Here is a 19,956-nt window from a genome sequence, read left to right as displayed (position 1 = left end):
TTTTAGTTGGCAGCCGCAGCTGTTCCTGTGATAACGGACACGCGGCCTGTGTGTGAATGGGGTTTACATCCGTCGGCTGTTGCCATAACCCAAACGGACGTCTTGGAGTTTGCTCCATCGATGGCCGGGCAAACCGGTTGCCGATGAGACACCGCAATATCGCAAACCGGTTCAGTTTACGTGTGTTGAGCCGATGGTCCAAGCAATTCTTGACACTGCTGATGAGACACTGAATGTCAAAACCGGTTCAGTTTACGTGTGTTGAGCCGATGGTCCAAGCAATTCTTGATACTGCTGATGAGTCACTGAATGTCAAAACCGGTTCAGTTGACTTGTATTGAACCGATGGTCCAAGGAATTCCTGACTGATGATGAGACACTGATTGTCAAAACCGATCCAAAGCTTTTCTCGTATTGAACCAACGCTGCTGAAATGACGCAATAAGGCTCTATGATATCTTTATAAATACTTTTACATATTTTATTTTACGTGGAGGGATGGTGAGTGGGATGGAGGCAAATTGTGTTTGTTCATTTCCTGGATTTTCAGTTTGCACTTAGTCACATAGTCACTTCAAGATGTTTTCTTGTTTCATGATTTTGTTTTTTGTTTGTTGCGGTTGCACCCGATTCAAGAGCCGAATGGCTCACTGGGCTATACCTAATAAATGAACTTGAACTACTAACATTCCCCGCCGTGGCGAGATGTTAACAACCTCGCCTGGTTTACAGGAGGTCGTGGGATCGATCACGGCACTGACGCCTGTTGCATATTTGGAGTTTGCGCCTTCTCGCCGTGGTCGAGCGGATTTTTATCCGGCTCCTCCGGTTTTTAAATCCTTTATATTAAGTTGACTTGCTTGCTTGCGCGCTTACGACCGTGCAAATATTTCGGTCGTTTTTTAACCCACTTCCCGTGATCCAATCGAGCTGACATTTTGCACATAGACTCGTTGTGCGTGACAATTTATTTTCGTGAAAATTTTTTTCCAAAATTTTCCACTTTTTAGGGAATTTTTTTTTCATATTTAATTTAAAATACCAATGTGATAAAAATGAAACTCTTACTCAAGAAAAACAGAAATGAATAATAAAATAAAACCGATGCCACGCATATAAAGGATTTATAGTGAAAAACTTTGTTTTTACGGGTTAATTTTTTCCCTCCGCGTCTAGAACCAACATCACGCGATTGTAGTATTTACACTGAGCCTCATTTGAGGCTCAGTTGATCTAGGGGAGGCCCCAGGACCGGTTCCAATCATGGTTCATTGCAGACATACAAATTCGGACATACACAGATATTCAGCAGGTTGATCTTTAATTAAAAGCATTGAGCAGTACAGGGACTACTCTACTTGCGAACTAGTTAGGTTCAGGAGGTTCTGCCCGTAAGTCAATTTGTTCGTAAGTCCAACTTTACCTCTGTCGATTTCCAACACGGTGTGCACTAAACACGGGGAATGGCTTTAAAAAGTTGCATAATCTCCTGGAGATGTAGATGCCACCGGTTTTTAATGTTCTTCAGATGTAGATGCCACCACTTACGGCTCTCGGTCCAAACAGGCAACTGGACATACGGACCAGCTTTGTTCGTATCTCTGAAAGTTCGTAAGTCGAATGCTCGTAAGTAGAGGAATCCCTGTAATTGGTAGTAAACCCCAGCCGATACGAATAACAGCCACTCGCGAAATCGTGCTCTTCGCCACGTTAGCGCTGCGTTACAAATCGGGAAATACGCGCACGTACCTGAGAAAAATCAGCCACTGCACGCACAGACCACAGTCCAGCCCTTAACAGCGACATCATTAGTTGTTATAGCGCCACTGTTACTGGTAGGAACCACCTGGTTCCACCAACCCACAGGGGATTATTGTGTCCGTCCGTCCGTCGTGAATCCAGAAATGGGAAGGGTGGGGCTGGGTGGAGAGGGGAGGGTGGGGAGGGGCTGGGTGGGGAGGGGCTGGGTGGGGAGGGTGGGGAGGGGCTGGGTGGGGAGGAGCTGGGTGGGGAGGGGCTAGGTGGGGAGGGTGGGGAGGGTGGGGAGGGGCTGGGTGGGGAGGGTGGGGCTGGGTGGGGGGTTGGAGGTGTGGGGCTGGGTGGGGAGGGGCTGGTCACCCCGTGGTGCCCTTATAAAACTCAACGTTTAACCTACTCACGCCGGCTTGTGCCCGCCCTCACAGTCGGCCATATTTGCGGAATACACCACGCCGCCGTTGACCCTGGCCATTGACCGAGCAACCCAACGTTCCCACCAGCTCCCTCCGCAGGAATGTGTTTATTCATTTATTTGTACCCACAGTGTAACGTAGCTACAGCGGGAGTCCACGCCCTGCGGTCTAAGACTCTCTAACACACGCACACACGTAGCGGCGACATCGGGGACGCAGTCTTAGTGAGAGTTGGAGCACGTGTTACTGGGATGATACCACGTACGATGCTGTACTTTCATTTTTTTTTTGGTAATCACAGTTGCAGAACTAAGGGGTGAGTGGGTGAGTGAGTGACTCTGTGAGTTATTGTGACTTGCAGTGTGTTGGCTGGGTGAATCGATGAGTGAGTGTCCGTGTGTGAGTGAGTGAGTCTGTGAGTTATTGTGACTTGCAGTATGGTGGCTGAGTGAGTGAGCCGATGAGTGAGTTTCCGTGTGTGAGTGAGTGACTCTGTGAGTTATTGTGACTTGCAGTATGGTGGCTGAGTGAGTGAGCCGATGAGTGAGTGTCTGTGTGTGAGTGAGTGAGTCTGCGAGGTGAGTGACCAGCTGTGACCTGCAGGATTGACGGACAAACACGGCAGAGGTGAGGCCACCCGCCTGCTACAGCCCCACACCTCAACACGGGCGTGCATCTCGATACGTGAAGCAGCTGACGGCAGCGGTAGCCATGGTAGCAGGAGGAAATTGAAAAGCCAGAAGGGCCTGGGTTCAACTCCCGACTAACGCGCATCATCTGTGTAGTCTGTAGTTCCCTCCCCTACCTCCCCCCCTGTTCTGCTGCACGGGTTTCCTCCGGGTTCTCCACACAGCGTCTGCGTGATTTTGACCAATAACACCCCCAATGCTGAAAGCTTGACCTGCTAGCTAATCAATGGCGACATCAGACACAGCAGCAGCAGCAGCATCGCCCTCTACCACACACAGCTTGGCTTCCCTAGTACACCAGCGGAATAATAATACAATCTAAGCTTCCTAATTAATGACAACAACAACAATACGCGTGATTGCTTTACGCTGACTTTTCTCCAGGGATAATGATGATCGACGGCTGGCTTGATTGTGACGACACACGGGCAACCCAACTCCCTCCTGACGAAGCACGTGGAGGGGGTGTCACGTGATGGGGGGGGTGTGTGTGACGTCACCCCTCGGCCTCGGCCGCCTCCTCATCCTCCACCTCTTTCTTGCCGTCGCAGGTGTTGCGAGCAAAATCCTCGATGATGATGTCGCCTTCTCTGTAATCGATAAGGGGGGGAGTTTGTTAACTACTTTCACAGAGAGAGAGCGAGCGAGCGAGTGATTTTGATGGAGCGTGGGCATTACACAGGCGAGCGAGAAAGGCAGCCAGTCCCACGGTAACGAAGTGTATCCATCCAAGCTCTGTGGTCCTATATTTGGATGTTTTCAAATAGAGGCGTGGGGGGGTGGTGGAAGGGAGACTCAACACTGCCCATAGACTAAACACTGCCCATAGACTCAACACTGCCCATAGACTCAACATTACTCATAGACTAACACTGCCCATAGACTCAACACTGCCCATAGACTCAACAACACCCATAGACTCAGCACTACCTCTCGACTCAACACTGCCCATAGACTCAACACTACCCATCGACTCAAAACTACCCATAGACTCAACACTGCCCATAGACTCAACACTGCCCATAAACTCAACACTGCCCATAGACTCAACACTGCCCATAGACTCAACACTGCCCATAGGCTTAACACTGCCCATAGACTCAACACTACCCATAGACTCAACACTGCCCATAGACTCAACACTACCCATAGACTCAACACTACCCATAGACTCAACACTGCCCATAGACTCAACACTGCCCATAGACTCAACACTGCCCATAGACTCAACACTGCCCATAGACTCAACACTACCCATAGACTCAACACTGCCCATAGACTCAACACTACCCATAGACTCAACACTGCCCATAGACTCACCACTACCCATAGACTCAACACTGCCCATAGACTCAACACTGCCCATAGACTCAACACTACCCATAGACTCAACACTACCCATAGACTCAACACTACCCATAGACTCAACACTACCTATAGACTCAACACTACCCATAGACTAACACTGCCCATAGACTCAACACTGCCCATAGACTCAACACTGCCCATAGACTCAACACTGCCCATAGACTCAACACTACCCATAGACTCAACACTGCCCATAGACTCAACACTACCCATAGACTCAACACTGCCCATAGACTCACCACTACCCATAGACTCAACACTGCCCATAGACTCAACACTGCCCATAGACTCAACATTACCCATAGACTCAACACTACCCATAGACTCAACACTACCCATAGACTCAACACTACCCATAGACTCAACACTACCCATAGACTCAACACTACCCATAGACTCAACACTACCCATAGACTCAACACTGCCCATAGACGCAGCACTACCCATAGACTCAACACTACCCATAGACTCAACACTACCCATAGACTCAACACTGCCCATAGACTCAACACTACCCATAGACTCAACACTACCCATAGACTCAACACTACCCATAGACTCAACACTACCCATAGACTCAACACTACCCATAGACTCAACACTACCCATAGACTCAACACTGCCCATAGACTCAACACTGCCCATAGACTCAACACTGTCCCGGTTAATACTGCGGCTGCATCAGCAATGAAATACTACACTCGAAACGAGCAGGCCATTGAAGTACGTCGGTGTCATGGTCTGAATTTGCTAAGTAAATGAATACTCATCATAATAATAGGGTTTTTCCCCTTTTTCCCTATTATTAAAAATTATTAAAAAGCCCTATTATTATATTTTGGTACTGGCAAAGGAGGTCTAATGATGTAGATGCTCACCCCGAGCCCTCATTACTTTGATTGTACATTGTCTTTGAGCTGTACACCTTTTGGCGTCCTCTGGTCGAGCACCAATTGGGTGGAGGCTCAAAAGAAAGCCGTCTCTTGTTGTGGACCAATCAGTTTCAAGGACAATGCCAATATATTATCAGAGTATGTTTTTTGTTTGCATTTTGACTGCAAGTATTGTGGTTAATGCAGACATGAATCCTTGTAAAAAGGTTTCAGTTTTGTTGCCATAAAAAAATTAACCCGTAAAAACAAAGTTTTTCACTATAAATCCCTTATATGCGTGGCATCGGGGCGGCTAGAGTCCTCTCGTCCTCTGGCTTGAGATGGCTGCCACCTATGGGTCAGATGATTGTCTGGCAGCATTAAACAATTGGTAATTAAATATTTAAGAAAAATTCCCTAAACCGTGTAAAATTTTGGAAAAAAATTGTCACGACCATTAATTGTCACGCACAACGAGTCTGTGTGCAAAATGTCAGCTCGATTGGATCACGGGAAGTGGGTTAAAAAACGACCGAAAGATTTGCACGGTCCTAAGCAAGCAAGCGAACTTAATATAAAGGATTAAGAAAGGGGAAAACCCCGATTATTATATTTTGGTACTGGAAAAGGAGGTCTAATGAAAATAAATACTAAATTGGGTATCACACGTAGCAGCATAGCCCCCCCGCCCGCCCGTTCCCGTATTGTGCAACTGCAGCGTGCTGTGGGCATGAAACGGAACTCCTCGGTGGCAGCCTTAACCCCAATGAGAAGGGCACAACCATCAAATGTAATCGTGAACCATTATTGTAATGTATTGATACACAATCATATATATATAATACTTGTGACATTGTGGCAACTTACTTTACTGTAAGGTTTGATTCCCGATTGCAACAGAGAGAGAGAATGGTACAGAGAATAGCAGCGTTAAGGAATAATCGTGGAACATCAGCAGAGATTCCTCAAACGACGAGACACACTCATCAGACAATGGGGAGACAAAGGCGGCCGAGGGTGCTGCTGGTCACGCCAGCCTATATGGGTGCCGCGCAAGCCTCGATAGTGGCTCACAAACTGCACTTGACCCGCAACAGTCGGTGTGGCTACACGGGGGAGCTTTGTCATTGCGCGTGTGCGGAGTTCGTGGCCCGAGTTCGATCCCCGCTCACGGGAAGAATCGGCGGCAAAGATCTTCCCAAGTTTGACCTCAGCCTGAACAATTGGTACTCGGTGCGGTTCGTACACTTCTGCAACGGGGAGACAAACGCGGCCAGGCTTGGTGCTGGCCGGCCCATCCTTAATAGGCGCTCGCTAACAGGACTTGTGCAAACAATCTGGTTGGCTACACGGTGGGTGGGCGGGACCTTTATCTTTGCGTGTACGTGTGTGTGTGCGTGTGTGTGTCTGTGCGTGTGTGTGTGCGAGCGTGTGTGTGTGTCTGTGCGTGTGTGTGTGCGAGCGTGTGTGTGTGTGTATGCGTGTGTGTGTGCGAGCGCGTGTGTGTGTGTCTATGCGTGTGTGTGTGCGAGCGTGTGTGTGTGTGAGCGCGTGTGTGTGTGAGCGTGTGTGCGTGTGTGCGTGTGTGTGTGCGTGTGTGTGAGCGTGTGTGTGTGTGAGCGTGAGTGCGTGCGTGTGTGCGTGTGTGTGCGTGTGCGTGCGTTTCGCTCGCACAGCAAGTTGGCACAGTAGGGGGCACAGGTGGTGCATCAGCCAGTCATCTCGGTCATCTCAGTCAATCGACCCGTGGCACCTGGGTCTGCACCGTGACCTCCTGCCAGCGGGCGTTCGACACTTCACGTGGCCTCAATGTGCACATGGCCTGGCACAAGCGTCGTGGGGACGTCACCGCCACTTAGTGGCGAATGGCGGTTTTTGTTGTGTGTGTGCATGCGTGCGTGTGTGTGTGTATGTGCGTGTGTGTGCGAGCGTGTGTGCGAGCGTGTGTGTGTGTGAGCGTGTGTGCGTGTGTGTGCGCGCGTATGCGTGTGTGTGTGAGCGTGTGTGCGTGTGTGTGTGAGCGTGTGTGTGTGTGCGTGTGTGTGCGTGCGTGTGTGTGCGTGTGCGAGCGTGTGACTTACTGCCTTCCACTGGCTTGGGATGCATGAGTGTGAAGGGCAGGTCTACAAACACCTCACTGGAGAAACACGCCACGGGCAATCATCACCCCCACCCCCTCCCCATTGTGCTATGGATTTGTATCTCTCTTGTGCGTCGTAGCCAAAGTGACAATATGGACCGTTAGAAAGAAGACAACAGAAGAAACACGCGAGTGGGGCTTTGTCAGGGCAGCGTGATGGATGGAGGTGAAGGCTAATGTCAGAGTGGCAGCCAAAGGTGGGAACGAGAGTGGTGAGTTTCGATTTAAAGCTTTCGTGACTGCAGGGATTCATCTTCTTGGTTCTTTCGGTAAAGTCACGGAGAAGGGAAGTAATAAAATAATAAACACAAACATAATAAGATAATTCTCACGACGTTTCGGCCACAACGCAAGCAGCCGTCTTCAGCGTCGCCTCGACAGACCTGGTTTTCACCTGAGGACGGCTGCTTGCGTTGTGGCAGAAACGTTGTGAGAATTATTTTATTATGTGTTTTTTATTTTATTATTATCCTTCTACGTGACTTTACCGAAAGAACCAAGAAGAGAGTGATGAGATCAACTCTTGGTGCTATATAAATGTATGATAGGACGCTAAGAACTCATCGCTCGACGGAATCAGAATCAGAATGTTTGTTTCGACAGGGGGAATCCGAGGGGCTATGAATCACTTCATCGCAAGATGTCGTACTGATCATCCTCGTCATGACAAAACATTATTGGCACCCAAGACTTTGACAGCATCGCAGGTGGCGGCTTGGGGAGGCCGTCATCCAGCAGTGGATCAATTATGGCCGATGATCGATCCGCTGCTGGATGGAGGGTGGGTGGAGGGGGGTGGAGGGGGGGGGCGTGACATCATCGGCACGCACGAAACCAGCCTCCAACGTTGTGGGATGCGGGTGACGTCATCGCGCACGTGTTGCGCGGTGACGTCACCACCGCGCACTTTGCGCGCCCGCCCGCCAGCCAGCCAGCAAACCTTTTCATCTTCTTGGTTCTTTCGGTAAAGTCACGTAGAAGGGAAATAATAAAATAATAAAATAATAAAACATAATAAAATAATTCTGAATGACGCTGTCTTTCCGACAGACCTGTTCTTCACCTGAGGACGGCTGCTTGCGTTGTGGCCGAAACGTCGTGAGAATTATTTTATTATGTTTTATTTTTATTTTTTTTTTTTTATTTCCCTTCTACGTGACTTTGCCGAAAGAACCAAGAAGATGAATCCCTGCAGTCACGAAAGCTTTAAATCGAAAAGAAAACCTTTTCTTTTAAAATACGTATTCAATTATTATTTAAAAAAATAAAACAGGGGGCGATCGGTGAAATGACGAATCAAAAAGTGGCTTTAGCCCTTACCTGGCAGCCAGGTCTCCCAAGATTCTGCACAAGAAACAAAAAAAGCAAATCACATTTAAAATCAGAATGCGGCAAATAGCACACACGACGCTAAACACGGCAACAGTGAGCGCATGCTTCTAGATTTGAAGCTTTCGTGACTGCAATGATTCATATTCTCAGGTTTTTTCGGTAAAGTCACGTAGGTAAAAACATTAAAATTAATGAAAGTAAAATAAAACAAAACAAAATAAAATTCCTCCGAAACGTCGTGAATTTTATTTTGTTTTGTTTTATTTTACTTTCATTAATTTTAATGTTTTTACCTACGTGACTTTACCGAAAAAACCTGAGAATATGAGCGCATGCTTGCGAAGCGTCTCGCAGCGAACGACCCCCCGGCTAATTTGTACTGCAGCAGTTGTGTTGTTCTCTGGGGCAGGGCTCGACAAACCAAAATAGCAAGTGGAGAGACATTTATTCCGAATTGCGGTAAAAGCAACGTGGAGAAAAAAGACCAAACTCAATATTTACGAGACGGCGTGAGTTCCTTGGGCTACACCCATTTCAAACCTTTTTAAACAGTCTGCCTCAGCAGCAGACCATGCTTACCCACCTGATGATGGACGCTTGTGTTGCGCCCGAAACGTCGTGATTATTGATAGTTGTTTTTTTTTACCCTTTTATCTGGCAACACAACTGACACCTTTTTTTACAAGGAGTCATGTTTGCATTGACCACAATACCTGCGGTCGGAATGCAAACAAAAAAACACAACTCTGATAATGTATGCACTGCCCTTAGTTGTTTTTTTACCCTTTCATCTGGCAACAAAACTGACACCTTTTTTTACAAGGAGTCATGTTTTTCATTGACCACAATACCTGCGGTCGGAATGCAAACAAAAAAACACAACTCTGATAATGTATGCACTGCCCTTAGTTGTTTTTTTACCCTTTCATCTGGCAACAAGGACAGTGCATACATTATCAGAGTTGTGTTTTTTGTTTGCATTCCGACCGCAGGTATTGTGGTCAATGCAAACATGACTCCTTGTAAAAAAAGGTGTCAGTTTTGTTTCCAGATAAAAGGGTAAAAAAACAACTATCATATTTTGATACTGGCAAAGGAGGTTCCAATGGTGTCGTGATTATTTTCTACCTACGTGACTTTACCGAAAGAACCAGAGAATATGGATTCCTGAAGTCACGAAAGCTTCAAATCAAGATCGATTTGGCAACTTGCGAATTGAAGAACGCGTGACGCCAAGGGCTGCTCCCTCGTGTCACGTGCTGGTACTGCACGAAGATTATTCACATTTAGTAGTAGGGTTTTACCCTTTTAAACTGGTACAAAACTGACACCTTTATTCAAGGCATCATGTTTGCAATAACCACAACACAAGTAGTCAAAAAAGCAAACAAAAAGAAGCAACTCTGATAATGATAATAATATGCACTGTCCTTGGTGTCATCTGGTCCAACACCAATGGGGACTAGGCTCTAAAGAAAGCCGTCTCGGGTGTGGACCAATCAACTTCAAGGACAGTGCATATTATTATCATTATCAGAGTTGCTTCTTTTTGTTTGCTTTTTTGACAACTTGTGTTGTGGTTATTGCAAACATGATGCCTTGAATAAAGGTGTCAGTTTTGTACCAGTTTAAAAGGGTAAAAACCTACTACTATATTTTGCCACTGGTAAAAGAGATCTCCTAGTGTAAATTATTCACATTTATTTCGGCGCTGTGGATGTCCAAATGATGGGGCCCACTCTCTTTGAGCGATCGTTTGTGGCCAAGTCGCTCCTGAAATAACAAGTGAAAACCTCAGTGGGCTTTTGCCTGGTGGGATGGCGATGCCCTTTGGTACTTACGGTAAAGTCACGTAGGTATAAAACAAAATAAATTCATCTTCTTGGTTCTTTCGGTAAAGTCACGTAGGTATGAAACAAAATAAATTCATCTTCTTGGTTCTTTCGGTAAAGTCACGTAGAAGGAAAATAATAAGAATAAAATATAATAAATTTTATTAGGTTATTGTATTATATTATTATAATATTTTTTTTCGCAATGGCTTGTTTTTATTATTTAATTATTTTAGTCTTCTTCTTGGTTCTTTCGGTAAAGTCACGTAGAAGGGAAATAATAAAATAATAAAAAATAAAACATAATAAAATAATTCTCACGACGTTTCGGCCACAACAACGTTTCGGCCACAACGCAAGCAGCCGTCCTCAGGTGAAGACCAGGTCTGTCCTTGTAAGACCTGGTCTTCACCTGAGGACGGCTGCTTGCGTTGTGGCCGAAACGTCGTGAGAATTATTTTATTTTGTAAAATTTTTTATTATTTTATTATTTCCCTTCTACGTGACTTTACCGAAAAAACCAAGAAGATGAATCCCTGCAGCCACGAAAGTTTTAAATCGAAATTAATTTTATTATTATTATTTCCCTTTATTTTATTATTTCCCTTCTACTCGACTTTACCGAAAGAACCAAGAAGATCGTGTTCGTTGTGGTAACGTTCTTACCTCGTGCCGCGACTGGAAATCTATAAGAAAATGAGCTCCATATCTCATCGGATTCCCCCAGCAATAAACACACATTCTGATTCTGATACAGCAACAACAAAACCGGTTCCACATGGATGTTGAAGCGCGTGAACGCGTGCCGAGTCAGTGCTGCATGTGCCGTACCCTCCTCGTCCCACGGTGAGCATCACTCGGATCTGGTAGCTGACAAGCATGCCCATCATCTCCTTGTCCATGCCCTCCACCAACCTGGGCCACGCACCCCGAGCCCCAGGGGTTTAGAGGGGAGGAGGGGAAGGAGGAAGGGAAGGGGGGTTCAATTCATATGCGCGCTCGGCCTTTTGTGCGTTCAGCAAAACGGAATATTCCCGCTCTTTGGTGGTGGTGGGGTGGTGGTGGTGGTGGGTGGTGGTGGGGGTGGTTGGGTGGTGGGTGGTGGTGGGGTTGGTGGGTGGTGGTGGGGTTGGTGGGGTGGTGGTGGTGGTGGGTGGTGGTGGGGTTGGTGGGTGGTGGTGGGGTTGGTGGGGTGGTGGTGGTGGTGGTGGGTGGTGGTGGGGTTGGTGGGTGGTGGTGGGGTTGGTGGGGTGGTGGTGGGGGTGGTGTGGTGGTGGGGTGGTGGTGGTGGTGGGGTGGTGGTGGTGGGGTGGTATTGGTGGTGATGGTGGTAGGGTGGTGGTTGGTGGTGGTGGGGGTTGGGTGGTGGTGGTGGTGGTGGTAATGGGGTGGTGGTGGAGTGGTGGGGTGGGGTGGTAGGGTGGTGGTTGGTGGTTGTGGTGGTAATGGGGTGATGGTGGGATGCTGGTGGTGGTGGGGGTTGGGTGGTGGTGGTGGTGGCGGTTGGGTGGTGGTGTTGATGTTGGTAGGGGGCGCTCACATGGTGGTGGAGGCGAGGTTGGTGTCCTCGTGTTTCAGTTTCCCATCGAGCGCCACTCCTCTCTTCTCTCGAACGTTCATGCCCATCGTGGGCACGATGCTGTACACCTTGGAGTAGGTGCTAGCCGGCCCCACCGTGTCCCTGCCGCGCGAGGGAGGAGGGGACGGGGTATTCAATGACGTCGCAGTTCGATGTTGCCATTCGTAATTAAGGGATGGTTTTCGAGGCCGCTGCGTAACCTTCTGACCAATCGACACAGCGACAGATCAATAATATTGGACATCTGGAATCCGCCGGCGGTGGTGAGCTTTACAGCTCATCGGATTTCGGCGGCATGAACAAATATCCTGATTCCTTCTAGATTGGAAGCCTAGTTTACACAACAAAGGCTTATTCCTAACAGCGTGCTTCAGCCGAACCGAACCTCACAAAATAATATTCAGGGCCTACCTTGGCTCCTCCCACCCTCAACCAGTATATATACCAGAGGTGTGGACTCGAGTCATGTGACTTGGACTCGAGTCAGACTCGAGTCATGAATTTGATGACTTGCGACTCGACTTGGACTTGCATAACAATGACTTTGTCCCACCTCTGATATATACAAATACGGTTTTCTTGGAATTTCTCTCACTTGATACAGCTATCGTGCTGTGACTGTTCCACCTGAAGACGGAAGCTTGTGTTGCCTCCGAAACGTCGTTATTTTTATTTTACTTTTATTAATTTTAATGTTTTACCTACGTGACTTTACCGAAAAAACCTAAGAATATGTATCCTGATTCCCTAATCGCCCACGCGCCCCAAGCGTTCAGTCGATCGCGATTCTCCCGAATCTGAATGGTTCTGACTTCCTGGAACCCCATCCCGACGATGCTTCACGCAGTTTCCGATCCGCCTCGTGAGAGTTGGACCACGGGTCATCGCGGGTCATCACGGGACGCAGTTGCACCGCCTGCACACTCGATGGCGGGAGCGGGGTGGGGGATTAAGTGTCGTACTCACGTGGGCTCCTCCACGCAGACACTCTTTGCGTACTTGTCCTGGGAGTACAAGACGACATCTGTGATCTGCTCCACTGCAGCAGCAGAGACGCACGCACGCACACACAAAAAAATTAACCTGTAAAAACAAAGTTTTTCACTATAAATCCTTTATATGCGTGGCGGCTAGAGTCCTCTCGTCCTCTGGCTTGAGATGGCTGCCACCTATGGGTCAGATGATTGCCTGCCACCATTAAGCAATTGGTAATTAAATATAATTATTTTTTTCCTAAAAAGTGTAACATTTTGGAAAAAATTTTCACGAAAACAAATTGTCACGCACAACGAGTCTGTGTGCAAAATATCAGCTCGATTGGGTCACGGGAAGTGGGTTAAAAAACGACCGAAAGATTTGCACGGTCGTAAGCGCGCAAGCAAGGAAGCAAGCAAGTGAACTTAATATAAAGCATTTAAAAATAAAGGTCACCCGGATAGTCTCTCGCTGTAGGCGTGGGTGGGGGGGGGGGCAAGTGCTGTAAGCGAGTAGCGCCCTACGAAGGCCTTGAAACGGCATGCGAGGCAGCGGTGTGGGACAACACCAAGCCACCACCCGGCCGCCTTTGCTGATGTTTACACACAGCACGCGGTACTGTGCTCATTTTAGGCTGAGTCGACCTTAGGGAAAGGCCCAGGGACCGGTTCAGATATTCGTGGTGATTGGGTGGCGTGGCCAGCGCCACGCCCGGCCGCCTTTGTCTCCCCAGCGGTCGATGTTTACACATCGCACCGGGTACACTAGTTTGAGGGCCGAGTCGACGTAGGGGTGGCCCAGAACCGGTTCAGATAATCGTCACTGGTGTTGGTGGTGCTGGGGGATTCGGGAGTCGAACTCGGGTCGTAGGCTGGTTAGTAGCACAGCGCGCTAACCGCTGCACCACCGCTCCCCATATCCGACGGCACAACAACAACAACAACAACCGCCATGCACCACCAAGTGGCGGTGACTTCACCATTGCGCTCGTGCCAGGCTATGTGCACCTTAAGGCCACGTGAGGTGTAGAACGCCCGCTGGCAGGAGGTCCACTGGACAGACCCAGCAGGTGCCACGGGTCGACTGACCGAGATGAGTGGCCGATGCACCACCTGTGCCCCCTACTGTGCCAACTTGCTGTGTTTTAGCCACCCGGCGCTCCGCTCGTTGTTGTGAGCGTCGCTCCTCTGCCCTCCGTGGCCAGGTCGCTTTTGAAAAATAAGTCAATGCCTCAGTGGGCTTTGTCTGGTGGGATGGGGATGGTTTAGTTTAATGTGTTTGTGTTTGGGCGATTTGTTTACCTTTCTTGGACTTTACACTCTTATCGTGTTTTTTTTGTGTAATCGTTTGTTGTTGTCACGCTCTTACCCCGTACCCCGACTGGACATCTGTGGAAAAAGAACTGTATAGCTCCTCGGATTCCTCCAGAATACAAAAAAACCAGGGTGGACTTCTCCACAAATCTGGCTGTCGCCTGATGAAGCCGGTTGTAATTACTGGCGAAACGTCGTAGCTCAGATTGTAAATGTTGTGGCTTGGCTCTCCAACACACAACCGGAGTGTTGTACCAGTAACGAATTGGCATGTTCTGTTTACGTGACAAACTTTACGAATTGGCTGTGCCGGGTGGTGGCGGGTTAAACGACGCATTTATATTTTTTATTTACGCGATCTAAAGAGCTTCATAGCTCCTCGGATTCCTAAAAAAACAGGTGGACTTCTCCACAAATCTGGCTATCGCCTGATGAAACCATCCCCATCCTGCCCACAAAAAACCTGAATTATGGATGTATTTTTTTTCTTTTCGATGTAAAGCTTTCGTGACTGCAGGGATTCATCTTCTTGGTTCTTTCGGTAAAGTCACGTAGAAGGGAAGTAATAAAATAATGAAACATAATATGACTTTCAAACCCCCCCCCGCCCACCTCCTACGCATTTCTCATAAATATGCGAAATTCCTCTTGATATGCAAATTATTTTGTCAAGGCGCTCTTCTTCCCACCCCCCCCCCCTCCAACCCAGCTTAAATATACGCTCCAAGCTTGGTGGTGTTTCATTCTTCACCTGAGGACGGCTGCTTGCGTTGTGGCCGAAACGTCGTGAGAATTATTTTATTATGTTTTATTTTTATTATTTTATTACTTCCCTTCTACGTGACTTTACCGAAAGAACCAAGAAGATATGGATGTATTATGGATAAATACAGATTCTGTGCCCGTATCGCGAGCACTCTCTCACTCTCTCCTCCGTCTCGCGGGTGGAGCAGACCGAAGCGCCAACTCACCCGATAGCCGCACCTTCTTCACGTGCTTGCTCGAGTCGTTGTTGATGTTCACCGTCACCTCGATGGGCTCGCCGTGGTAGTAGAGCTGGAAGAAGCAAAACCACAGCGGTCACCGCCGTTAGCGACCACCCCACCACCACCCCCTAGTAAGTGGTGTGGTGTGTGAACATCGCCACTGGGGGGACAAAGTCGGCCGGGCGTGGTGCTGGCCACCCACCCCCTCGTGTGCTGTGCCGGCCTTGATGGGTGCTCGCTAACAGCACTTGCCCCCTACAATCTCACAGGCTACACGGAGGATCTTTGTCTTTATCCTGTGTGTGTCGGGGGAGGGGCGTGTGGGGGGGGGGTGTGGAGGGGGTGTGGGCGGGGATGTGGGGGTGGTGGGGGGGTGCTCCACTCACCTCCTTGTTGAGGGAGGCCTCCAGCTGGAGCGGCTTGTCCGACATGAGGAACTGGCGCGTCGTCTCCGCCCTGGGCGGAGGCACGGAGCGCTCGGGAGCGAACTGCACCTTGCGGATCAGCAATCGCACGGAGTTCCTGGCCGAAAACAGGTAAAGATAAAGTTTCGATTTAAAGCTTTCGTGACTGCAGGGATTCATCTTCTTGGTTCTTTCGGTAAAGTCACGTAGAAGGGAAATAATAAAAATATTAAACATAATAAAATAATATAATAAATTAATATAATATTTTAATATAATGAAATAATATAATAATAAAATATTATAATATAATAAAATTATGTTATATTATTAAATTTCGATTTAAAGCTTTCGTGACTGCAGGGATTCATCTTCTTGGTTCTTTCGGTAAAGTCACGTAGAAGGGAAATAATAAAAATATTAAACATAATAAAATAATATAATAAATTAATATAATATTTTAATATAATAAAATAATATAATAATAAAATATTATAATATAATAAAATTATGTTATATTATTACATTTCGATTTAAAGCTTTCGTGATTGCAGGGATTCATCTTCTTGGTTCTTTCGGTAAAGTCACGTAGAAGGGAAGTAATAAAATAATTAAAATAAAACATAATAAAATAATTCTCACGACGTTTCGGCCACAACGCAAGCAGCCGTCCTCAGGTGAAGACCAGGTCTGTTAGACGCTGTCTCCCCGACAGACCTGGTCTTCACCTGAGGACGGCTGCTTCCGTTGTGGCCGAAACGTCGTGAGAATTATCTTATTATGTTTTATTTTTATTATTTTATTACTTTCATTCTACGTGACTTTACCGAAAGAACCAAGAAGGTAAAGATAAAGGTAAAGTGCTGTTTGTACGCGTTGAAATAAAATAAAATTTAAATAAATTAAATTAAATCAGGACGTTTCGAACGCATATACGTATGTGTATGCGTGTTGAACTTCTTTCGCACCGTACTTAGCCAAGCGTGCTAATCGTAGGTGCCGGCGTTGGCCAAACCGGAATTGCCATCGTGGCAATTGAATCAAACCCGGGAGATTTTAATAACGAGGAGATATTTTGATAAAATGTAATATTCGTAATAATTCTAAGAATAAAACGGTCCCGGAGTAGCTTCAGTCAAGAGTTGGCAATCCTAAGCACGTGACAAAGATCCCCCGTATAGCCTTGAACAGATGTTTGGGGCAAGTGCTGTTAGCGAGTCGCACCTATGCAGGCCGGCACATTACACGAGAGGGTGGGTGACCAGAATCATCCCCCAGTGGCGATGTTTACACACCGTAGCAGGTACTCATTTGAGGCTGAGTCGATCTAGGGAATGCCTAGGACTGGTTAAGATGATCGTCATTGGTATTAGCCGTGAGCGGGAATCGAACTCGGGTCGCCGAGTTTGTAGCGCAGAGTTCTTTGATATCAATCTAGAATTGAAGCTTTCGTGACTGCAGAAATGATACTCATTGGTTTGTTTGTGTTAATCTTGAGATTAACACAAAAAAACAATGAATATAATTAACGCAACATTTTTTTTAGCAGTCTTTTGAAATACGTGGTCAACCAGGTTAGTGTCTAACTGTGTTGTTGGCCGACTGGTTTGCATCACGTGATGTTTCTAAGTTCTGGTCTCCCATCTTCTTGCTGTATTTGCCTCCATGCAGTTTGCCGTTCCCTATGTTGCTATGTACGTGGTTGTGCCCCTGTGTGTTCCCTCGCTGTGTGTTTTACCCCATTTACACCTAACGATGAGCGCTTGTATTGCGTTCGAAACGTCGTGATTTAATTTAATTTTATTTACTTAAATTATATTTTGTTTCTATGATATTATTTGGATCTTTCGGTAAAGTAACGTTGATAGGTTCAACAATTGTGTCTGTGTCTATATATGTGGATGTCTTCGTGAACGAATCTTTCTTGATAGCCAGTGGGCTTGCAATTTCACAGGATTCACACCAACACAGCCACTGTGCGAGTTTACGGGTCTCTTTGCAAGTCTGCAAGTCTACGGGTCTCTCTGTGAGTTTAAGGCTGTCTGTGCGAGTCTACGGGTCTCTGTGTGAGTTTACGGGTCTCTGTGTGAGTCTACGGGTCTCTGTGTGAGTCTACGGGTCTCTGTGCGATTCTACGGGTCTCTGTGTGAGTCTACGGGCCTCTGTGCGAGTCTACGGGTCTCTGTGTGAGTCTACGGGTCTCTGTGTGAGTCTACGGGTCTCTGTGTAAGTCTACGGATCTCTGTGTGAGTCTACGGGTCTCTGTGTGAGTCTACGGGTCTCAGTGCGAGTCCGCGGGTCATCACTGTGAGCCTCCTCCCAGTTGACCACTACTCTGACCTTTTGTGAATCTTTTCCTCCAGATTCTCGGCACAAAACGCCTTCACCTCGAAGTCCACGCCGCAGGCTTGCTGGCGGACACGCACAAGGACACACACACAGCGTGGATCACACCCTCCCCACCACCACCACCACCACAACCACTGCATCGATACAATGTCCGACGTTCCGCTCCTAAGTGCTGGACAGTTCCTGCAGGAAGTGTATTCATCGACAAAGCTACCGCTTATGTTGAAACGGGCACCCATATCTCACAGAGAGAGAGAAGGGATATTCGCCAATAGACTTCCGGCAATGCACCAGCGTTGCTTGAAGCAGGCGAGCGAGCGTGCAAGGGAGCGTGACCGCGCTGATGAGAGACCGAGTGTCGAAACCGGTCCAGAGTTTGGCTCGCATTGAACCGACGACGTCTGCTGCAGAGATGCGCTCCAGAAAGGTCGCGTGGCTGACGAGATTTTGGGTACGGACAAAAAGCTATTCGACACGTCCAAAAAACAAATCAACACGTCCAAAAAACAATTCAACACGTCCAAAAAACAATTCAACACGTCCAAAAAACAATTCAACACGTCCAAAAAACAAATCAACTTGGACAACAAAAATTCAGCACGTGCAAAAAACAATGCAAAACGTCCAAAAACAATTCAACACGTCCAAAAAACAATTCAACACGTCCAAAAAACAAGTCAACACGTACAAAAATCAATTCAACACGTCCAAAAAACTATTTAACACGTCCAAAAAACAATTCAACACGTCCAAAAAAAATTCAACATGTCCATAAAACAATTCAACACGTCCAAAAAACAAGTCAACTTGGACAACAAAAATTTAGTACGTACAAAAAACAATTCAGCACGCCCAAAAAACAATTTAACACGTCCAAAAAACAATTTAACACGTCCAAAAAACAAGTCAACACGTACAAAAAACAATTCAACACGTCCAAAAAACAATTCAACACGTCCAAAAAACAATTCAACACGTCCAAAAAACAATTCAACACGTACAACGCACACACACAACCGGTGTAAGGAACTGACTGGCCTCGTTAAGTTCGCAACTTGAGAACCGTTACCGATTGGATGGGTCAGGTGGTTGGGTGCACGACACAATTACATTTCTCTAAACCTACAAAAACATATTTCGATTTAAAGCTTTCGTGACTGCAGGGATTCATCTTCTTGGTTCTTTCGGTAAAGTCACGTAGAAGGGAAGTAATAAAATAATAAAAATAAAACATAATAAAACAATTCTCACGACGTTTCGGCCACAACGCAAGCAGCCATCCTCAGGCGAAGAATGAAACACCCCAAGCTTGGAGCGTATATTTAAGCTGGGTTAGAGGGGGGGGAGGTGGGAAGAAGAGCGCCTAAACAAAATAATTTGCATATCAAGAGGAATTCAGCATATGGAAAATGCGTAGGAGGTGGGCGGGGGGGGTTCCAAATCAATACTATGCCCGTGCATTATGCAGGATTATCAGCATCAAAGGGGGGGGGGGAAGGGAGGGAGCATTAACAAAGGAAAGGAATGTTAATAGTATGTAGCTGTAGTTACTAAACAACCACGTAAAAAACTACAGTATAAACTGCATGACAAACTAAAGTATAAACTACATAGCATCATCAGTAAACTTACTATACTCTACAATAAGCTGAGTTACTAACAGTAAGTAATACATGAAAAATTCTACGTTGTAAAAAATTATATAATATGCTTCCATCTAAACTTTATTCTCTTACATCACACGCGTCTATACCGTACTATATACTTCCATAGGCAAAACCAACATTAAATTATATACTGTATTGCTATAAACCACCCTATACCTTATACATTTTTAATATAACACTATGTATTATTCTACCCACCCTAATGTGTATCAAAATGGTTTATTACGTCCTTCCAGTGATTGCTAAGCCAGAATCCATCTTCTCGGTTAAAATTGTCTC

The 19,956-nt window shown here is 46.8% G+C and overlaps 1 protein-coding gene across 1 annotated transcript in view; it reads right to left on the bottom strand.

The window, feature by feature from the left end:
- Positions 1 to 2,165: 2,165 nt before the first annotated feature.
- Positions 2,166 to 19,956, bottom strand: part of LOC144948798 (beta-arrestin-1-like) — a 32,445-nt gene continuing 14,654 nt past the window's right edge. Inside the window, exons 8-16 of the mRNA XM_078878447.1 lie at positions 18,002 to 18,072; positions 15,644 to 15,779; positions 15,243 to 15,327; positions 12,950 to 13,022; positions 11,945 to 12,085; positions 11,236 to 11,319; positions 8,561 to 8,584; positions 7,178 to 7,237; positions 2,166 to 3,450 (exon numbers count right to left, since the gene is read on the bottom strand). Of these exons, the coding sequence (XP_078734573.1) occupies positions 3,357 to 3,450; positions 7,178 to 7,237; positions 8,561 to 8,584; positions 11,236 to 11,319; positions 11,945 to 12,085; positions 12,950 to 13,022; positions 15,243 to 15,327; positions 15,644 to 15,779; positions 18,002 to 18,072 (768 nt within the window). The 3' untranslated portion in view covers positions 2,166 to 3,356. The remainder of the gene's footprint in view (positions 3,451 to 7,177; positions 7,238 to 8,560; positions 8,585 to 11,235; positions 11,320 to 11,944; positions 12,086 to 12,949; positions 13,023 to 15,242; positions 15,328 to 15,643; positions 15,780 to 18,001; positions 18,073 to 19,956) is intronic.

This window comes from Lampetra fluviatilis, chromosome 51, assembly GCF_964198595.1.
Source record: "Lampetra fluviatilis chromosome 51, kcLamFluv1.1, whole genome shotgun sequence".
NCBI classification, from domain to species: domain Eukaryota; kingdom Metazoa; phylum Chordata; class Hyperoartia; order Petromyzontiformes; family Petromyzontidae; genus Lampetra; species Lampetra fluviatilis.
The sequence above is the reverse complement of the archived record's forward strand: the minus strand, read 5'-3'. Positions and strand labels throughout refer to the sequence as shown.